Raw genomic sequence first — 16780 nt, 5'->3', positions numbered from 1 at the left:
AGATCTTATCAAGGTTTCCTTGTGGCGATCGAATTCAACTTATCGAGCAAGATCGCGAATTCTCTTGTTCGTGGCGTTATAGCGTTGATTGGTTGACACAGGTTCGTCAACAGGTCGTGTTCATACCGAGATTACCAATCACGGGTTCAATTGGGGGTTGAGGTTAGCAAATTCGCAACTCATAGATCTTCGTAGAACGATCAACTTCCGCAACGATTCACATCACCTCCCCTACCCGCCACACAAGCTTGAGCGGGCATGTGCCTAAGGCAGTAACCCTTGTGCACGACGAAATCGAGCGTCTCGTGTTCGGGTAAACATCGAGATGGTGGGAGATCGCGTCGTCCTCATCGATTATGGAGGATGATGTACTTGGCTTTTGATTTGGACATCGAGCCCTATCGAGGAGGAGGTGCTAGGGATCCATTATCCTATCCGCTAGGCCCCATCACTCGAGCCAGAGCAAAGGAATTCAAACAAGCTGTCGGCGTCATGGTTCAAGATCTTTGAAATAGAGACAATAATGATTCGAGACTTAAAAATTCTGAAGCTCCTTGGCGCAACAATATCACTTTTTTGGTTACAATGACTTCGGGACGCTTGTAAACGAGCCACTGATCAATACTCACTACTTTAGTAGTGATTGACGACGTTTTTTAGCGTTTCGGAATCATTTAGATGGACTTTTAGGCCTTTTTTCTATTTTTAGGTGAATTTTCATTAATTAAGGATATTTTTGTAATTTTGCCTTATTAGGGTTAACACCCTATATAAGGGAGCTTATAGGTTTCTGATAACGCAACTTTGATTCAGAATATTATACATAGAGGTTTTCCTCTTTGAGTTCTCTTGAGGACAAGATCTTATCAAGGTTTCCTCGTGGCGATCGAATTCAACTTATCGAGCAAGATCGCGAATTCTCTTGTTCGTGGCATTATAACGTTGATTGGTTGACACAGATTCGTCAACAGGTCGCGTTCATACCGAGATTACCAATCACGGGTTCGATTGGGGGTTGAGGTTAGCAAATTCGCAACTCCTAGATCTTCGTAGAACGATCAACTTCCGCAACGATTTACATCATTTGGTATCGTAGCTAGGTTCTACAAGGTCAAGTTATCTTACTTTTACTGCTTTTCGTTCAACAAACTAGGGTTTATAGAATTAGGGTTTATAGAATTAGGGATTCGTTGTTAATCGAATCAGAGTTTTGAATCTATTCTTTCTGCATTTTCAATTTTTTTTGAATTAGGGTTTTCGGTCATAAGGTTTCATATTGTATTTGAGTTCGCAAAAAAAAAAATTTCGGCCAAAAAAAAAAAAAAGCAAGGCTGAACAAAAAAAAAAGTTTCGGTAAAAGAAAAAAAGAAAGGCAAAAAAAAAAAATCAAGAAGGCGACTCGTTTGTTAGTTGGACGGAATTGAAATTTCAGCGAGAGAAATTGAGTTTGAGATTTGAAAATTAGCGAAAGTTGTTGGATTGCTGAATTGAGCGGTATATTGCCGGATTGATTTATGATCTTGCTTGGTGGTTTAGTCGACTATTGTGAGGAGCTTGAAAAACTGGATCTAGTCCGATAAAGAGCTTGTGAGAAAGAAACGAGAGGTAAAAGGTAAGAGTGTGTGAGCTTAATTGAGGGAAGAAAAAGCCGAAATTGAGTTAAACACAAGGGGAGTGACAAACACTTTCAGCGAAACACATGAGGAAGTGTTTGGTGAGGTTTCTTTATCTCTAACGTTTTCTTGCGGGTTTAAGTTATGGCGGGTGATCAAGAAAGCGTGAACCGGAATGAGGATGGTTCCAAACAAAGGGATGAGACGATTTTAGCGGGCATCCAACAGTTGAGCTTACAACTTGAAGCACTTAGCAATCGAGTTGTGAGGTGTGAGACGAAGCTCGATGGTGATCGAGAGCCACCACGAGGGAGGCCACAAAATCAGCGAGATGAGCCTAGGGAACAACCTAGATGGCAGCGGCAATTTGAAGATGAATATGTGTCCGATACAAAAGATGATCGAGATGGCAGGTTTGGGAAGAGGAACAGACGCCGAGGGTTTAGAAATCGAGAAGATAATGAACTTGGTAACATCAAGATGAAGATTCCATCTTTCCAAGGAAAGAATGATCCCGATGCATATCTAGATTGGGAAAAACGAATGGAGATGGTATTTGATCGCCAACGATATTCGGAGCTCAAGAAGGTAAAAATTGCAGCTGTTGAATTCACTGATTATGCTATAATATGGTGGGATCAACTTGTGACTAGTAGGAGACGTAATGGTGATGCGCCGATAGAAACGTGGGATGAGATGAAAGCGGTGATGAGGAGGCGCTTTATACCAAGTCATTACCACCGAGACTTGTTCCACAAGCTGCAAAATCTCACATAAGGCAATAGGAGCATGGAAGAGTATCATAAAAACATGGAGATTACCATGATCTGTGCTAATGTGGTAAAGGATCGTGAGGCTACAATGTCACGATTCTTGAGTGGTTTGAGCCGAGATATAGCAAGGGTGGTAGAGCTGCAACATTATGTTGAGTTGGAAGAATTGGTGGATAAAGCTATCAAAGTCGAGAGTCAATTGAAGATGGACCGAAATTACAAGAGCGGTGGAGGATCAAGTTCGAATTGGAAGCCCAATTGGAAGAGGGATGAGAAGCCGAATTGGAAGGCAAACAACTCTAAGGCTGAAACTTCAAAGGAGAAGGAGAAGGACGTCAGAGTTGGTTCGAATCCGACTTCGGGTAAAACTGAAAATCCTAACACTAGAACTCGTGAAATTAAATGTTTCAAGTGTTTAGGCAGGGGTCATATCGCAAATCGGTGTCCTAATAGGAGGGTGATGATAATAACTGGACCTGGAGATGTTCAATCTGAAAGTGACAAGGAGGAAGATGATGTTGAGATGCCACCGTTAGAGGATTGTAGCGATGTTGAGATGCCAGTCAAAGGTGAATTGATAGTGGTTAGGCGTTCTTTGAGTGTTCAAGTTAAGGAGGAGGAGCATCACCAACAACGAGAAAATCTGTTCCATACAAGATGCTTGGTGAATGGTAAGATTTGTAGTTTGATTGTTGATGGGGGTAGTTGCACGAATGTAGCAAGTTGTACCATGGTAGAGAAGCTTGGATTAAGGACTGAAAAACACCCTAGACCATATAGATTGCAGTGGTTGAATGATAGTGGAGAAGTGAAGGTGTCAAAGCAAGTTCGAGTCCCATTTGAGATAGGGAGATATAAAGATGATGTGATGTGTGATGTTGTACCTATGCAAGCAGGCCATCTTTTACTTGGTAGGCAATGGTAGTATGATCGAAAAGTACATCATGACGAGTACACCAACCGATATTCGTTGGTAATGAATCAGAAGACTTACACTTTGGTACCGATGACATCTACCGAGGTGTATGAAGATCAACTGAAACTACAACGTAAAGTCGAGAGGGAGAGAAAAGAAAATTCTGAGAAGCAAGGAAAAGCAATGGTTGAGAAGAGTGGAGTGGTAAAAGCCGAGGGAAAAGGAGAAAGGAAAGAAAAAAAAAGGAAAAGAATTTCTTTGCAAAATCGAGTGAAGTGAGGAGAGCTTGACTTCTGGATCGACCGATGCTTGTACTTTTGTACAAGGAGGCACTGTTTACTACTAATGAACTTGACCCAAGTTTGTCTAGTTCTGTCGTGTCTTTATTGCGGGAATTTGAAGATGTCTTTCCCGATGAGATTCCTAGAGGTCTACCACCGATTCGAGGCATAGAGCATCAAATTGATTTGATTCCTGGTGCGCCATTACCTAACCGACCCGCATATCGAAGCAATCCCGAGGAGACAAAGGAACTTCAGCGGCAAGTTAGCGAATTACTGGAGCGAGGATATGTGCGAGAGAGTCTTAGCCCATGTGATGTTCCTGTTTTGTTGGTACCGAAGAAGGATGGGTCTTGGCGCATGTGTATTGATTGCCGAGCAATCAATAACATTACGGTAAAGTATCGATATCCTATTCCTAGACTAGATAATATGTTGGATGAATTGCATGGAGCTTGCATTTTTACTAAAATTGATCCGAAAAGTGGTTATCATCAGATTAGAATGAAAGAAGGGGATGAATGGAAAACCGCATTTAAGACTAAATATGGGTTGTATGAGTGGTTAGTCATGCCATTTGGTTTAACGAATGCACCTAGTACTTTCATGCAACTTATGAATCATGTTCTACGTGCTTTTATTGGCCGATTTGTGGTTGTCTATTTTGATGATATCTTGATATATACTCGAAGCCTTGATGACCATATTGAGCATGTGCGAGCTATTTTTCAGGTTTTAAGGGACGAACAACTATATGCTAACCTAAAGAAGTGCTCTTTTGTGACTAACAAATTAGTATTTCTAGGATTTGTTGTTGGTGCTGATGGAATACAGGTTGATGAAGAAAAGGTGAAAGCAATTCGTGAATGGCGAACACCTAAAACAGTATGAGAGGTGTGCGGTTTTCATGGCTTAGCCGGTTTTTATCGCAGATTTGTGAAGGATTTCAGCACCATCGCCGCACCTTTAACCGAGGTTATCAAGAAGAACGTGGGTTTCATGTGGGGAGAAGAGCAAGAGAGAGCATTCAATCTGTTAAAGGATAAGCTAACTAATGCTCCTTTGTTGTCTTTACCAAATTTCAGTGCTACTTTTGAAATAGAATGTGATGCTTCCGGTACAGGAATTGGAGCCGTGTTGATGCAAGGAGGACGTTCTATAGCTTATTTCAGCGAGAAATTAAGCGGAGCAACATTGAATTATTCAACTTACGATAAAGAGATGTATGTTTTGGTGCGAGCTTTGGAGACTTGGCAACACTATCTGTGGCCAAAAGAGTTCGTGATCCACACCGATTACGAGACTTTGAAGTACTTGAGGGGGCAGCAAAAGTTGAACAAAAGACATGCCAAATGGATGGAGTTCATCGAGACTTTTCCATATGTAATCAAGTATAAGAAAGGTAAGGAAACTGTGGTAGCCGATGCACTTTCCCGAAGGTTCGCAATTCTAACTACTTTAGGAGCAAAGTGTCTAGGATTTGAGCATATCAAAGTATTATATACTGATGATGATGACTTTGGAAGAGTGTTTGAAGCTTGTGAGCATGCTGCGTTTGAAAAATCCTATAGGCATGATGGATACCTCTTTCGTGAAAGCAAGTTATGTTTGCCTAGATGCTCTTTGCGAGAGTTGTTAGTGCGAGAGGCGCATAGTGGCGCTTTAATGGGACATTTTGGCATAAATAAAACTTATGAAATACTGCATGAACATTTTTATTGGCCACACATGAAACGAGATGTCACACGTGTTTGTGAGAGATGCATTGCTTGTAAACAAGCTAAGTCTACAATTAAACCACATGGCTTGTATACTCCTTTGCCTATCCCGACGCATCCTTGGGTTGATATTTCTATGGATTTTGTGTTAGGATTGCCTAGGTCTAAGCATGGTAGGGATTCTATTTATGTGGTTGTAGATCGATTTTCGAAAATGGCTCATTTTATACTTTGTCATAAATCCGATGATGCATCACATATTGCTGATTTATTCTTTCGTGAGGTTGTGCGTTTGCATGGCATGCCTAGGTCCATTGTTTCTGATCGAGATACTAAATTTCTTAGCTACTTTTGGAAGACATTGTGGAAGAAGTTAGGTACACAACTTTTATTTTCTACTACTTGTCATCCACAAACCGATGGTCAAACTGAAGTAGTTAATAGGACTTTAGGGACTTTATTGCGTGCTATCATTAAAAAGAATATTAAGTCTTGGGAAGACTGTTTACCTCATGTTGAGTTTGCTTATAACGGGAGCGTGCATTCTGCTACTAAATTCACACCGTTTGAGATTGTCTATGGTTTTAACCCATTAACTCCGTTAGATTTAACCCATTTGCTTGTTGATGAGCGTGTGGATTTAGATGGTGCTAAGAAAGCTGAATTTGTGAAGACTTTGCGTGAAAAGACGCGGCTGAATATTGAGCACAAGACAGAGCAATATGCAAAGCAAGCCAACAAAGGGCGCAAGAAGGTAGTGTTTGAGCTCGGTGATTGGGTCCGGGTTCATATGCGCACAGAGTGTTTTCCCGAACAACGACATTCTAAGTTGTTACCGCGAGGGGATGGACCATTCATGGTATTGGAAAGAGTCAACGATAATGCCTACAAGCTTGATCTTTCAAGTGAGTATGGTATTAGTGCTACTTTCAATGTTTCTGACTTGACTCTTTTTTATGCAAGCGATGATTTGAGGGCAAATCCTTTGCACGGGGGAGGGAATGATGTGGACATCGAGCCCTATCTAGGAGGAGGTGCTAGGGATCCATTATCCTATCCGCTAGGCCCCATCACTCGAGCCAGAGCAAAGGAATTCAAACAAGCTGTCGGCGTCATGGTTCAAGATCTTTGAAATAGAGACAATAATGATTCGAGACTTAAAAATTCTGAAGCTCCTTGGCGCAACAATATCACTTTTTTGGTTATAATGACTTCGGGACGCTTGGAAACGAGCCACCGATCAATACTCACTGCTTTAGTAGTGATTGACGACGTTTTTTAGCGTTTCGGAATCATTTAGATGGACTTTTACTCCTTTTTCTATTTTTAGGCGAATTTTCATTAATTAAGGATATTTTTGTAATTTTGCCTTATTAGGGTTAGCACCCTATATAAGGGAGCTTATAGGTTTCTGATAACGCAACTTTGATTCAAAATATTATACGTAGACGTTTTCTTCTTTGAGTTCTCTTGAGGACTAGATCTTATCAAGGTTTCCTCGTGGCGATCGAATTCAACTTATCGAGCAAGATCGCGAATTCTCTTGTTCGTGGCGTTATAACGTTGATTGGTTGACACAGGTTCGTCAACAGGTCGCGTTCATACCGAGATTACCAATCACGGGTTCGATTGGGAGTTGAGGTTAGCAAATTCGCAACTCCTAGATCTTCGTAGAACGATCAACTTCCGCAACGATTTACATCAGCTTTAGGGAAGATCGATTTCTTGGCTATTCGTTTTTCACCTCGAAATCGGGAATCAAACTGAAGGTGCCCGGAATCGGACCGGATTGGACATACCGGACCGATCCGGTTAGGTTCCTTGACGATCCAGTAAAATCGGTTACATGTGTTTGAAACACATTTTCACACATTTTCCATATTATGCTGCAATTAAAGTGGATGCACTTTTTCGTATCACAAGAATATTGTCAATTAAGGCAAGGTTGGATGCCACTTCTCTTTACTTGCAAAAAAGTCAAATTGCTTTAAAAGAGGCTTCCAAAATTGTGTGAGCACGGCCACGCTTGCTTAGTCACTTTCATTCCACGACAAACAGTAGAAATATCGATAAAAATTAAGAGTTTAAATGATTTCTTTAAAAAAAATTTAAATATAAATTAAAAATTTAAAAATGATCGGTCCTATTCGGGCAATTCGAGTGGGCATACCCTTTGTTCCGGGGATCGGACCGGCGTCCCACGGAAGTAAACCCAGCCGTCTGGCTTTCGGTCCGCTCAGTTCTTTTTCTTCACCCCTACTTCGCTCAACATCTTCTTCCATATGCTGTGCGTCCTAGTTTGCGAAATGCCTCGGAGGTGCACTTCACCTCAGAACCGTGGGAGTAACTCAAAAAGAACTTGCACAATTTACCCTGGTTTTTCAAGAAATTATCTTTTTTGAATCTGACCTTGTCATGCTCTCAGCTACATAAAGATAATAAAATACTAGGTCATGGACCCGTTTCTTAATCTATATACCAAGGGCTAGGTTGTTAAATGAGTTGGTTATATTTAGTAAATAGATCGCAAATGTGTTTAAAATGCTAAAGCCTAAAATAATATGAGTGTGAAATGAGTTCACAACCGATTTAAACCCAACTCACCTTTATAACTTTCGTTCACTCTCTCTTGTGCTCTCTCATTCCGTGCTTTTACCTCAATTTGGATACGGATTTTTTTATATTGAGTTAAATATGTAAGAGTTTTAACAATATGTCGGGTCAGATATGAGTAATTAGGCTTGTATTGTATAAAAATAAATCAAAACGGATTAAATAAATTAGTTTGCGTTGTATTATTTTTGACTCAATCCATCCGTTCGAGGGTCCAAGTACAAAGAATAGGCTGAAAAACAAGTCTATATATGGTCTTTGTGATGGACTCAGTATAAGCAAATATCAAGTGTCAATATTTGTGTACGGTATTCACTTTATCGTTAATATATTTTTTTTGGATTATTTAAGTGTCAAATCGAAGAAAAAACAATCAATTTAGTGTCAACAGTGAGAATTTCGGCGATTTCACTGAAGTTAGCACTTAAATAATTATTTTTTAAAAAAATTAACACGTAATTGATCTAAAAAATATTAATATTAAAGTAAACACTGTAAATAACACCGTACATAAATATTTACGCATGAGTTGTCCATTTGCATGATGATACTGTACAGTCAAATATCGCTCTCGTGGCGTTTCCATAACTAAAGCCCCACTCCTCCTCCGCGTCTTCCTCGCTGCATGTTCAAGGGCATGGCGCTGTCATTCTCTTCTTCATCCACTTCCATCCTCGGCACTGCAAGACCAACATCTCGTGTATCTCGCAGCACCCAGCCTCGCCCCTCCGAGCACAGCTTCTTTCTCGGCCGCTCTTCTTCCCCACTTGCCCCGTAAGTGTTTGTCTTAATTCCTCCTCCCTTCTCTCTCTGCTTCTTCTGCGTCTGCCTCACTTATTACTTGTGCTTCCTGCTCCTCTTTTCTCGCAATCATCTCGCGTGTCCTGAATTGTCCTGCAACTGATTGGGTTCATGCTCACATTGCCATCTCAGCTCGGTCCAGTAGTGATTGGACCAGAGTCTTGTCATTGATTCTTGTTTGACATTGATTGAGGTCCTATTCTGTTTTTTTTTTCCCCCTGTAAAACTTCTAAGCACGAAGACTGTTCGGATTGTATTTATCTCACTTGCCGTCCAATCGAACCCTTCAATTCTCAGCAGTATTAACATGATTCTTACAAGAAAATTGTGAGAACCTGGTTTCTTGAATGACATTAGGACATCTGATCTGGTTCATTACAGACTCTGCCTGCAATTCTAGGTCTCTCTTCCCCTTATCCTCTGATTCATTAGGTTTTATCACACATTACTTAAAGTTCATACGTCCGATGCTGCCTCTTCGTTGTTGCCTAGGTGCCAAATTGTCACCAATCTACATCAAGTTGATCCTTTTCAACACAAATTACAGGAAAGAAGTGGTATAGAACCCAAGAAAACCAAAGTTAGGATCGGGGTTGTTGATAATCTTGCTACAGATGATCCCCTCGTTTTGAGCTCTTTGAGGCTTGAGGGAGACGATGATCCCCCTCACCCTCCGCTGGTTAGCGCGCTGAAGGCTGCGGCCAAACAGAACGTCGCAAGCTTTCATTTTCCTGGACATAACAGAGGTCGTGCCGCTCCATCTTCTTTGGCTGGGGTTATCGGCATGGACCCTTTTCGTCATGATTTACCTGAGCTTCCTGAGCTGGACAACCTCTTCTCTCCAGAGGGCCCCATCTTGGATGCACAGAAGCAAGCAGCCGAGCTGTTCGGATCATCAGAAACATGGTTTCTTGTCGGGGGTACTACATGTGGCATCCACGCTTCAATCATGGCTACTTGTTCCCCTGGTGACACTCTCATTCTCCCTCGAAATTCTCATTTGTCAGCAACTTCTGCCATGGTGCTATCTGGTGTAGTACCGAAATACATCATGCCTGAATATAATTCTGAGTGGGGCATTGCCGGCAGCATCGACGTTGCACAGGCAAGCAAAGTTCAGACAAGTTTATGCTTCCTCCCCATTCTTATCATGCTTTAGTATGTATTATTTCTCCATTGTCATTTCTTGTCAATTTGAAGTGCGAGACCTCTATTTACAGGCAAGTGCAAATGAACTTCCATTAGCTTCCATAAGAGGAATTTGTCAATTCGCCTGCAAAATTTCTGGCCTTTCTTTAAGTAATTTAAAATGCTTCTTCTTGCAGGTAGAGAAAGCATTGAGTGATTTGGAAAATGAAGGTAGAAAAGCTGCGGCAGTTTTTGTCACTTCCCCTACTTACCAGGGTGTATGCAGCAACATATACGAGCTTTCCCGGCTGAGTCACTCTCATGGAATTCCGCTGATTGTCGATGAGGCTCATGGTGCACATCTTGGATTTCATAGTCACCTGCCGGCTTCAGCCCTCCAGCAAGGAGCCGATATTGCTGTTCAGTCCACACACAAAGTTTTATGCTCCCTCACTCAGTCATCCATGTTGCACATGTCGGGGAATATCGTAGATAGAGAGAGAATATGTAAATGTCTTCAGACACTTATGAGCACCAGTCCTAGTTATTTGCTTTTGGCATCCTTGGATGCTGCTAGAGCTCAGTTGAGTGAAAACCCAGGAGCCATATTCAGCAGATCAATTGATTTGTCGGTTATTGCAAAGGAATTGATAGAAGAAGTGCCGGGTGTTACTCTACTTGACTCTTCAAGCTTCTCCAACTGTAGCACCATGGACCCTCTGCGCCTTACACTTGGTTTCTGGCAGCTGGGTCTGTCCGGTTATGAAGCAGATGAGATTCTAGATAGGGATCATGGGATTGTCTGTGAACTTGTTGGGTCCCGATATATCACTCTTGCTCTAAATCTTGGAACCCACAAAGAGCATATTCAGAGGCTAGTCTCTGGAATAAAGCGTCTATCTGTAGCATCAGCTGCCAAGAGCATTGAAGGTACAGTGAATAAAGGAGATTTGGGTCCCTTCATTGACATAGAGATGGCAATCAGTCCTAGAGACGCTTTCTTTATGAACAAAAGGAAAGCAAGCATTGAAGAGTGTCCTGGAAAAATCTGTGGAGAGTTGATATGTCCATATCCACCAGGAATTCCTCTACTGATCCCTGGAGAGATCATTACAGAGCGAGCTTTGGACTATTTGATGCAGGTTAAGAAAGATGGAGCGCTGATAACTGGAGCCTCTGATCCTTTGCTCTCTTCGTTAATTGTTTGCACCGAGTAAATTTTGGGCTTATGCGGAATAACTCACTTATCTCGATTTTAGCAAAATTCAAGGCTAGGTGGCAATACACACTTCTCTAGATTTAAGCAATCACTTCTGGCCAAGTGCAATTTTCGGCGGTCATCAGGTGCAAAGAGTCTGCATTTTGGAATTTCTTTTGAAGGAATTATTGGAAAGAAAGACAGGGATTCTTCTCAAGGTCCAATTGTCAAGAAATAAAATGCTTAAGTGACCTCTTCTTGTCTCGTGGATGGCTTGAAGGTTCCGACATCTGTGATAACAATGCACTCCACATTCTTCTAGGGTTTGTTTTGACGAATGCTTGGTACTTCGGTGCATTGACCAGATGATCTATACTTACAGATTTTTCCCAAAAAATACTTTAACATTTTGTCCAGGCCCCATAGCTCAAGGCAGGAGCGGCCCTACTCGGTGCATCTGAATTCACATTCACCGCAAATCCTGCAGAGAAGCTTGCCTTCATCTTCCCAACCAGTCTTGTTGCCTTTGTGCATCGTTATTGGCATTGGTTGCCACTTAAGTAATCTGGTTTTTCCAGGTGTTGATGTCAATTATATGAAGAAAAGAAAAACAAAGGCAGCAATTGTTTTAAGATTCCCTGGTAAATGGATGATGCTAGCAGTCAATGACACATACCGCACGCTCCCATCATTGGTATTTTGGAAAGAGCCGAGCGTGAAATCTCCAAAGATTGCGCACCTGTACTTCTCACTATTCGGTGGCTGGACACGAAAAAGGTTACACCGCACGAGGAGAGACATGTCCGCATTTGTCTGTTAGTTATAATTTGATCGTATCAACTGAAATATGACAGGGTAGCAATGATTAAGGAATCCACGTTTTGCCGTACAAAGTCGGCAGCGTGGGATCTGACAATTTCGCGTTCTTGACGTAAGTGTATTTCAGCATGCTGGTGGTCGAAAGGTCTTAGCTTTCACATCCTTAAATATTGTCGCAAGATGTTATGATGGCCTATATCAATTGCTTTTTACACCTCTCTAGTGACCCAATTGGTAAACACACTGTAGAAGCACTCGGTTGGTGTCATCTGGACGTGTCGGTCCATTTCTCTGCTGGTACTTTATAATATTTCCACTGGAGTGGGAAATTGTACTGCACAAGGTCGATCGGTTAATTGTGCTTCATTAACCATCACTTGCAAAAATGTTATACGTGATTAGTTCTTATCGCTGTTTGCTGAAAGCGATTTTATGCCCTTCTGACCGTAATATGTATCTTGAAAGAGCTTGTCGATCTGTTTAGCATCTGCCTTTTGATCCAGGTACTGCAGGTTTACTCTTTGAGAGTTCATATGGATATCAGAATGTCTCGTAATATATATTCTAGATCTAGAATAATTGTAGTCAAGTCCATTTTCAATAGGGAAAAAGTCCATTGACATTCTGGTTTCAATGGCTCTTTTTGCCGTGCGACAGGCTTGAACTTCAAGGGACGCCTAATTGGTTAAGAACCTGTACGGAAACGATATCACAGGGTCACCCCTATAATTACTCTATTCCGTTGGGATGGGAATGACTGCTGTGAATGGACAGGATTAGTCAAGTGCTTTGAGAAGCTTGCTAATCAACATCACAAAGAACTGTCCTATTTCATCCAGACTCTGGAGTTTGCACTGGAAGTATTATGATTGTGTTCTTGGTGGTGAGTATGGCTTGTGTGGGCTGGTTATCAAACAGTTCATTCTTCTACACAGACACAACTTCATAGTAATATAGTGATTTGGAATTGGTTTGATGATCTTGTAATTGGGGCTGGTCTTTGACATCTTTGATCCCCGCTTTTCTTTTGCCTCATTAAGTCTAACATAGCACATAATCACTGATAAGGCCGTGAGTATTTGTAAGATTTTCTTATTGATAAAACGACACTGAGAAGCGAATCGTCATCGGGGGACGAAATCACATTATTTCAGGTAGAATGATGCCGACGCAAAAGACGAAATTAACACGGGAAAATGCAATTGCAAATCGCCAGACTTTTGCAGTATCCAGTGGCACTTTTGCCGTACTTCTGAGTGCACTGGTAGTTGCACTCTAACTGGGTGCACTCCGGCTGCACAGGACCAAGACCAACCTCTTTTGTGCATGATTTTGCCCTCACCATCGTCACCTCATTGCCTGCATCCCAAGAAACAGATGGAGAAGACACACAAGTCAAACTTCATCTAGGGGAAATCAAGAGATCTGACAGAAGAAAATTTTTTCTTTTTGAGCGATTCTGATTTACCAAAGCTAATTAAGAGGAAGATGAAGAGGAAAGATATGCTGAAGCTCTTCATCGTTTGGATCTTCTGATGGGTACTGTGGATGCCGCAAGTTTCAAGCCTGTGCAGTGCAGCGATACATGATCGGCTAGTGGGCTTTTCTGAGTTTATATAGACAATTCATTCTCACTATGTAAGGCAATATATCTATTAGGCATTGTCAATTTGTGATTTAGGAAATCATGGGTTGTGCAACTTAGGTAAGCAAATCTTGAATTAGTGGTCATTCCTTACTTTAGATGTTTTACAACGTTATCGCATTTCGTTTCAAGTCATTATTACTGAGTTGCTATATACAAGAAGGTATTTGTATTTCGCAACTTTATATTGGTCATGTCATGTTGCTTATAATTGCAAGAAATCAAAACAAGAAAAGGAAATTCCATAAAGAAAGAGAAAGTGTTGCTCGAAATGAACTGGATTTGTTGCCAAGATGATGAAGATTTACTTGTCATTGTTATTAATAGAAAATAAAATGCGAAAAATATACCAGGTTTATGCAGAAAAAAGTTTTTTTTATTTTTGGAAAAAAAGAGAGAAAGTCTCTCGAGTTAATTAGGAGAAAAAAAAAATGAAATTCCTGCAAACGATGAAGATTTAATTTAAGACAACAATGTGTAAAAGATATATGCGCATATATGCATTATATTGCCTCTTTTAGATTACCACTTTGGATATGCTTTATGGTTCGTTTATTTCGTGGAAAGTGAGTAATAGGAAAACATTTTTGTAGAAAATGGTCTCTTATATAGCTTACAAAAATGAATTAATGGATAATATTTTTATCGTCTATGCAAATATTTAGTCACAAATTGTTGTTGGTAATGAAAATATTTTTCTTAATTAATTATTTCAAGTGACACACACCATTATTTTTAAAAAAATATTTTCCAAAATTATTTATTTTTTGCGAAACTAACTGAGCCTTAGTAATGTGTCGACATACCGTATATTCTTCTTATATCAGGTTGGGTTCTATTGAAACTTTGCAGTAGAAACTTTTTAAGATTCAAAAAGTATTCTTTGGATTTACCTTATTTACAGACTGTGACGCAGAAGGCCTAAGGAAAATAACTCAATGTGGACGGGAATGGTTTATGACATTTACGAGTTACCTGTCATAACAATGATTGAATGTATGACCTTTTGAGCCACCTCCTTGGTAGCGTTTGTTTTTCATTGATCTATCTTTCATTCAGTTCGTGACCCAATACCCTCGAGAGCATGTACATAAGAATGAGAAAGCTATATGAAATGTGCCGCATACTAGAATTGAATATAGACATTCCTATCTGTGATCGAAGTTTGAATATTGAGGACTTTATGGATCGGCTCGCTGAAGTGAATTGGTTTGCTTTTCTTACTACGATAAAAAAAGTCACGTTGATATTTTTCGTCAGCCAAATTTTCATGACTTCCCTTTAATTAATAAGCACTAGAAATAATCAGCACGACTTGCATGATTACAGAACTTGTGTTACCGTGCTCACTCATAGATCTATAAGCTCGAATTAACTACATGGTCCCTATAACTCTGTATTTTGCAGGGAAAAGTATTGAAAAAGTCCTAGACCTATTGTATTGATATTAATTCAGTCTAAACCTTTAAATTGGATCAATTTAAGGTAAAACATATTTGCATTGATATCAATTGAATCCATTCGGCCAATTTAGGCCTGAAGTTGCTGATGTGAATACCAGCCGTCTTACGTGGCATGACTGCTGATGATATGGGCAATTATTTTTTTTTAAATATCGTTTTTGATTTTTTTTAAATTTTCTTTTCTTCTCTTTTCCTTCTTTTTTTTTTTTTTTCCACCGTGGCCAACGAGGGTCACCGGAGCTCACCCAGCCTTGCCATGGCCTAGCCAACCTTGGGCAAAGGCGGCCTTGCCCGCGGCTGCTGGCAATGGTCATGGCGAGGCTTCCTTGTTGGCCTCAGCGTCCCTCGAAGTCACTCCCACGATCATGCTCTCTACTCCCATCTCTCGCAGCTCCTTCATCGCCTACACACGCGAAAACAAAGATGAAACCGCACATTGTAGGTACAATTGAACTTCACCTACCGCCAAACCAATCCCTTTGATCAGTAGTTAGGTCTCAATCCTTATTTGGACATGTAATGCTTCGAACAATTTATTAACCGTCGGTTTCTAAATGTAAAAACCCAAGTGACAAAGATCTTCGTGCATGTCATGTTGATTTAAGTCTTTCCTAGTCGGCTTGGGAAACTCTTTCTTCAGGCCAAAGCTCGGCAGAATTGGCACAAACTTGATCGTATATAGTGGAAAAGAAGGCTAGTTGAGATATGTAGGATGTATCATAGTGACTAGTTGGCGGTTCTTTTAAGTGTAACGCTGTATTTATCTTTGAAAATAACAGATGTACATCCATACGAGAATTTGCTCATTAGCAATGGTAATTTGGCTGATTGTAAGGTGTGCACAAAAAAAAAAAAAAGATAACAATCCTCTCATTATCGCCTTAATTAATGAGTGCCGAGTCAACTTTCATTAACTACTAGTTACATAGTCCGCGCTTTGCAAGTTCCAACGAACCTATGATAGAAAAATTAGAAAAATAGAAGTTTGAAAGCTATTACCACTATTTTATTTGGTTTAGTGCTATATTCGTTTAAAGTAATTTCCTTCAACTTTTTCAATGGTTAAGCTAAATCTCAATGTTATCTTGATCTTTCTGGTATTTGAATAAAAACTACAAGCTTAACATCAATGAGTTTCAAAAGTAACAGCGGACACATGGACTGTAGAATGAAATGTATAAATTTATTTAAAGGTAATATTGTGTAAGTATATTGATAATAGAAATCGGAAATAGTATGAGTTTATATTGATAATAGAAATCGGAAATAGTATGAGTTATAAATTAAGAAGTTTCAATTTGTCAAATCTTGCGATTTGTTTTGAGATAGTCTATTTCTTTATTGATTGTATTAAGCTATTCGCTAGAAGTTACATTTTACATTGTCAACATATTATTTATTAAAACCACGTCTCTTTCGCTTGTCATGATTTCGTTTTTGTGGATTATTTGGGAGAAAATTTAAAAAAAAAAAAAGGGCTTAAACTTATTATACGGCAATCGATTCAGTCCTAAACCATTAAATGGTGCCAATTTAGTTCTAAAACTTTACACAATTTGTCAATTTAGTCCTAAATTTTTTGATAATTTGTCAATTTATCGGTAAATTTTGGCCGAAAATTGTGGACATGGCGATCTAGTCGGGATCGGTTGTCCTATGTGATATGATTGATGCTAATGTTAACGATTTTTTTGTAAATTCTTTTAAAATTTTGATTTTTTTCCTTTTTTCCTTTCCTTTTTCTTTTTTTCTTCCCTTTTTTTTATATCTATTTTTTCTTATTTTCCTCCATTGGTTGTCGTCGCCCTCGGC

General features: G+C 40.0%; 1 protein-coding gene and 1 pseudogene across 1 annotated transcript; both read left to right on the top strand.

Moving 5' to 3' along the window:
* The first annotated feature begins 1757 nt into the window (after positions 1-1757).
* LOC115733099 lies at positions 1758-6433 on the top strand (annotated as a pseudogene).
* A 1706-nt stretch (positions 6434-8139) lies between these two features.
* Positions 8140-11190, top strand: LOC115748851 (arginine decarboxylase-like). Its single transcript, XM_030685492.2, has 4 exons — positions 8140-8185; positions 8455-8688; positions 9208-9820; positions 10041-11190. Exons 2-4 carry the CDS (start codon positions 8540-8542, stop codon positions 11058-11060), a joined length of 1782 nt encoding a protein of 593 aa, XP_030541352.1. The 5' UTR covers positions 8140-8185; positions 8455-8539; the 3' UTR covers positions 11061-11190.
* Positions 11191-16780: the final 5590 nt, after the last annotated feature.

Source organism: Rhodamnia argentea, chromosome 4 (assembly GCF_020921035.1).
Source record: "Rhodamnia argentea isolate NSW1041297 chromosome 4, ASM2092103v1, whole genome shotgun sequence".
Classification (NCBI taxonomy): Eukaryota; Viridiplantae; Streptophyta; class Magnoliopsida; order Myrtales; family Myrtaceae; genus Rhodamnia; species Rhodamnia argentea.
Note: the sequence above shows the minus strand (reverse complement) of the source record. Positions and strands in the feature narration are given on the sequence as shown.

Excerpts from the sequence above, each read along its gene's own strand:
- LOC115748851 (XM_030685492.2), top strand. The coding sequence starts at position 8,540 with ATGTTCAAGGGCATGGCGCTGTCATTCTCTTCTTCATCCACTTCCATC. Across the intron at positions 8,689-9,207 it reads TCTTCTTCCCCACTTGCCCC|GTGCCAAATTGTCACCAATC; the intron begins GTAAGTGTTTGT and ends GTTGTTGCCTAG. Across the intron at positions 9,821-10,040 it reads GCAGCATCGACGTTGCACAG|GTAGAGAAAGCATTGAGTGA; the intron begins GCAAGCAAAGTT and ends TTCTTCTTGCAG.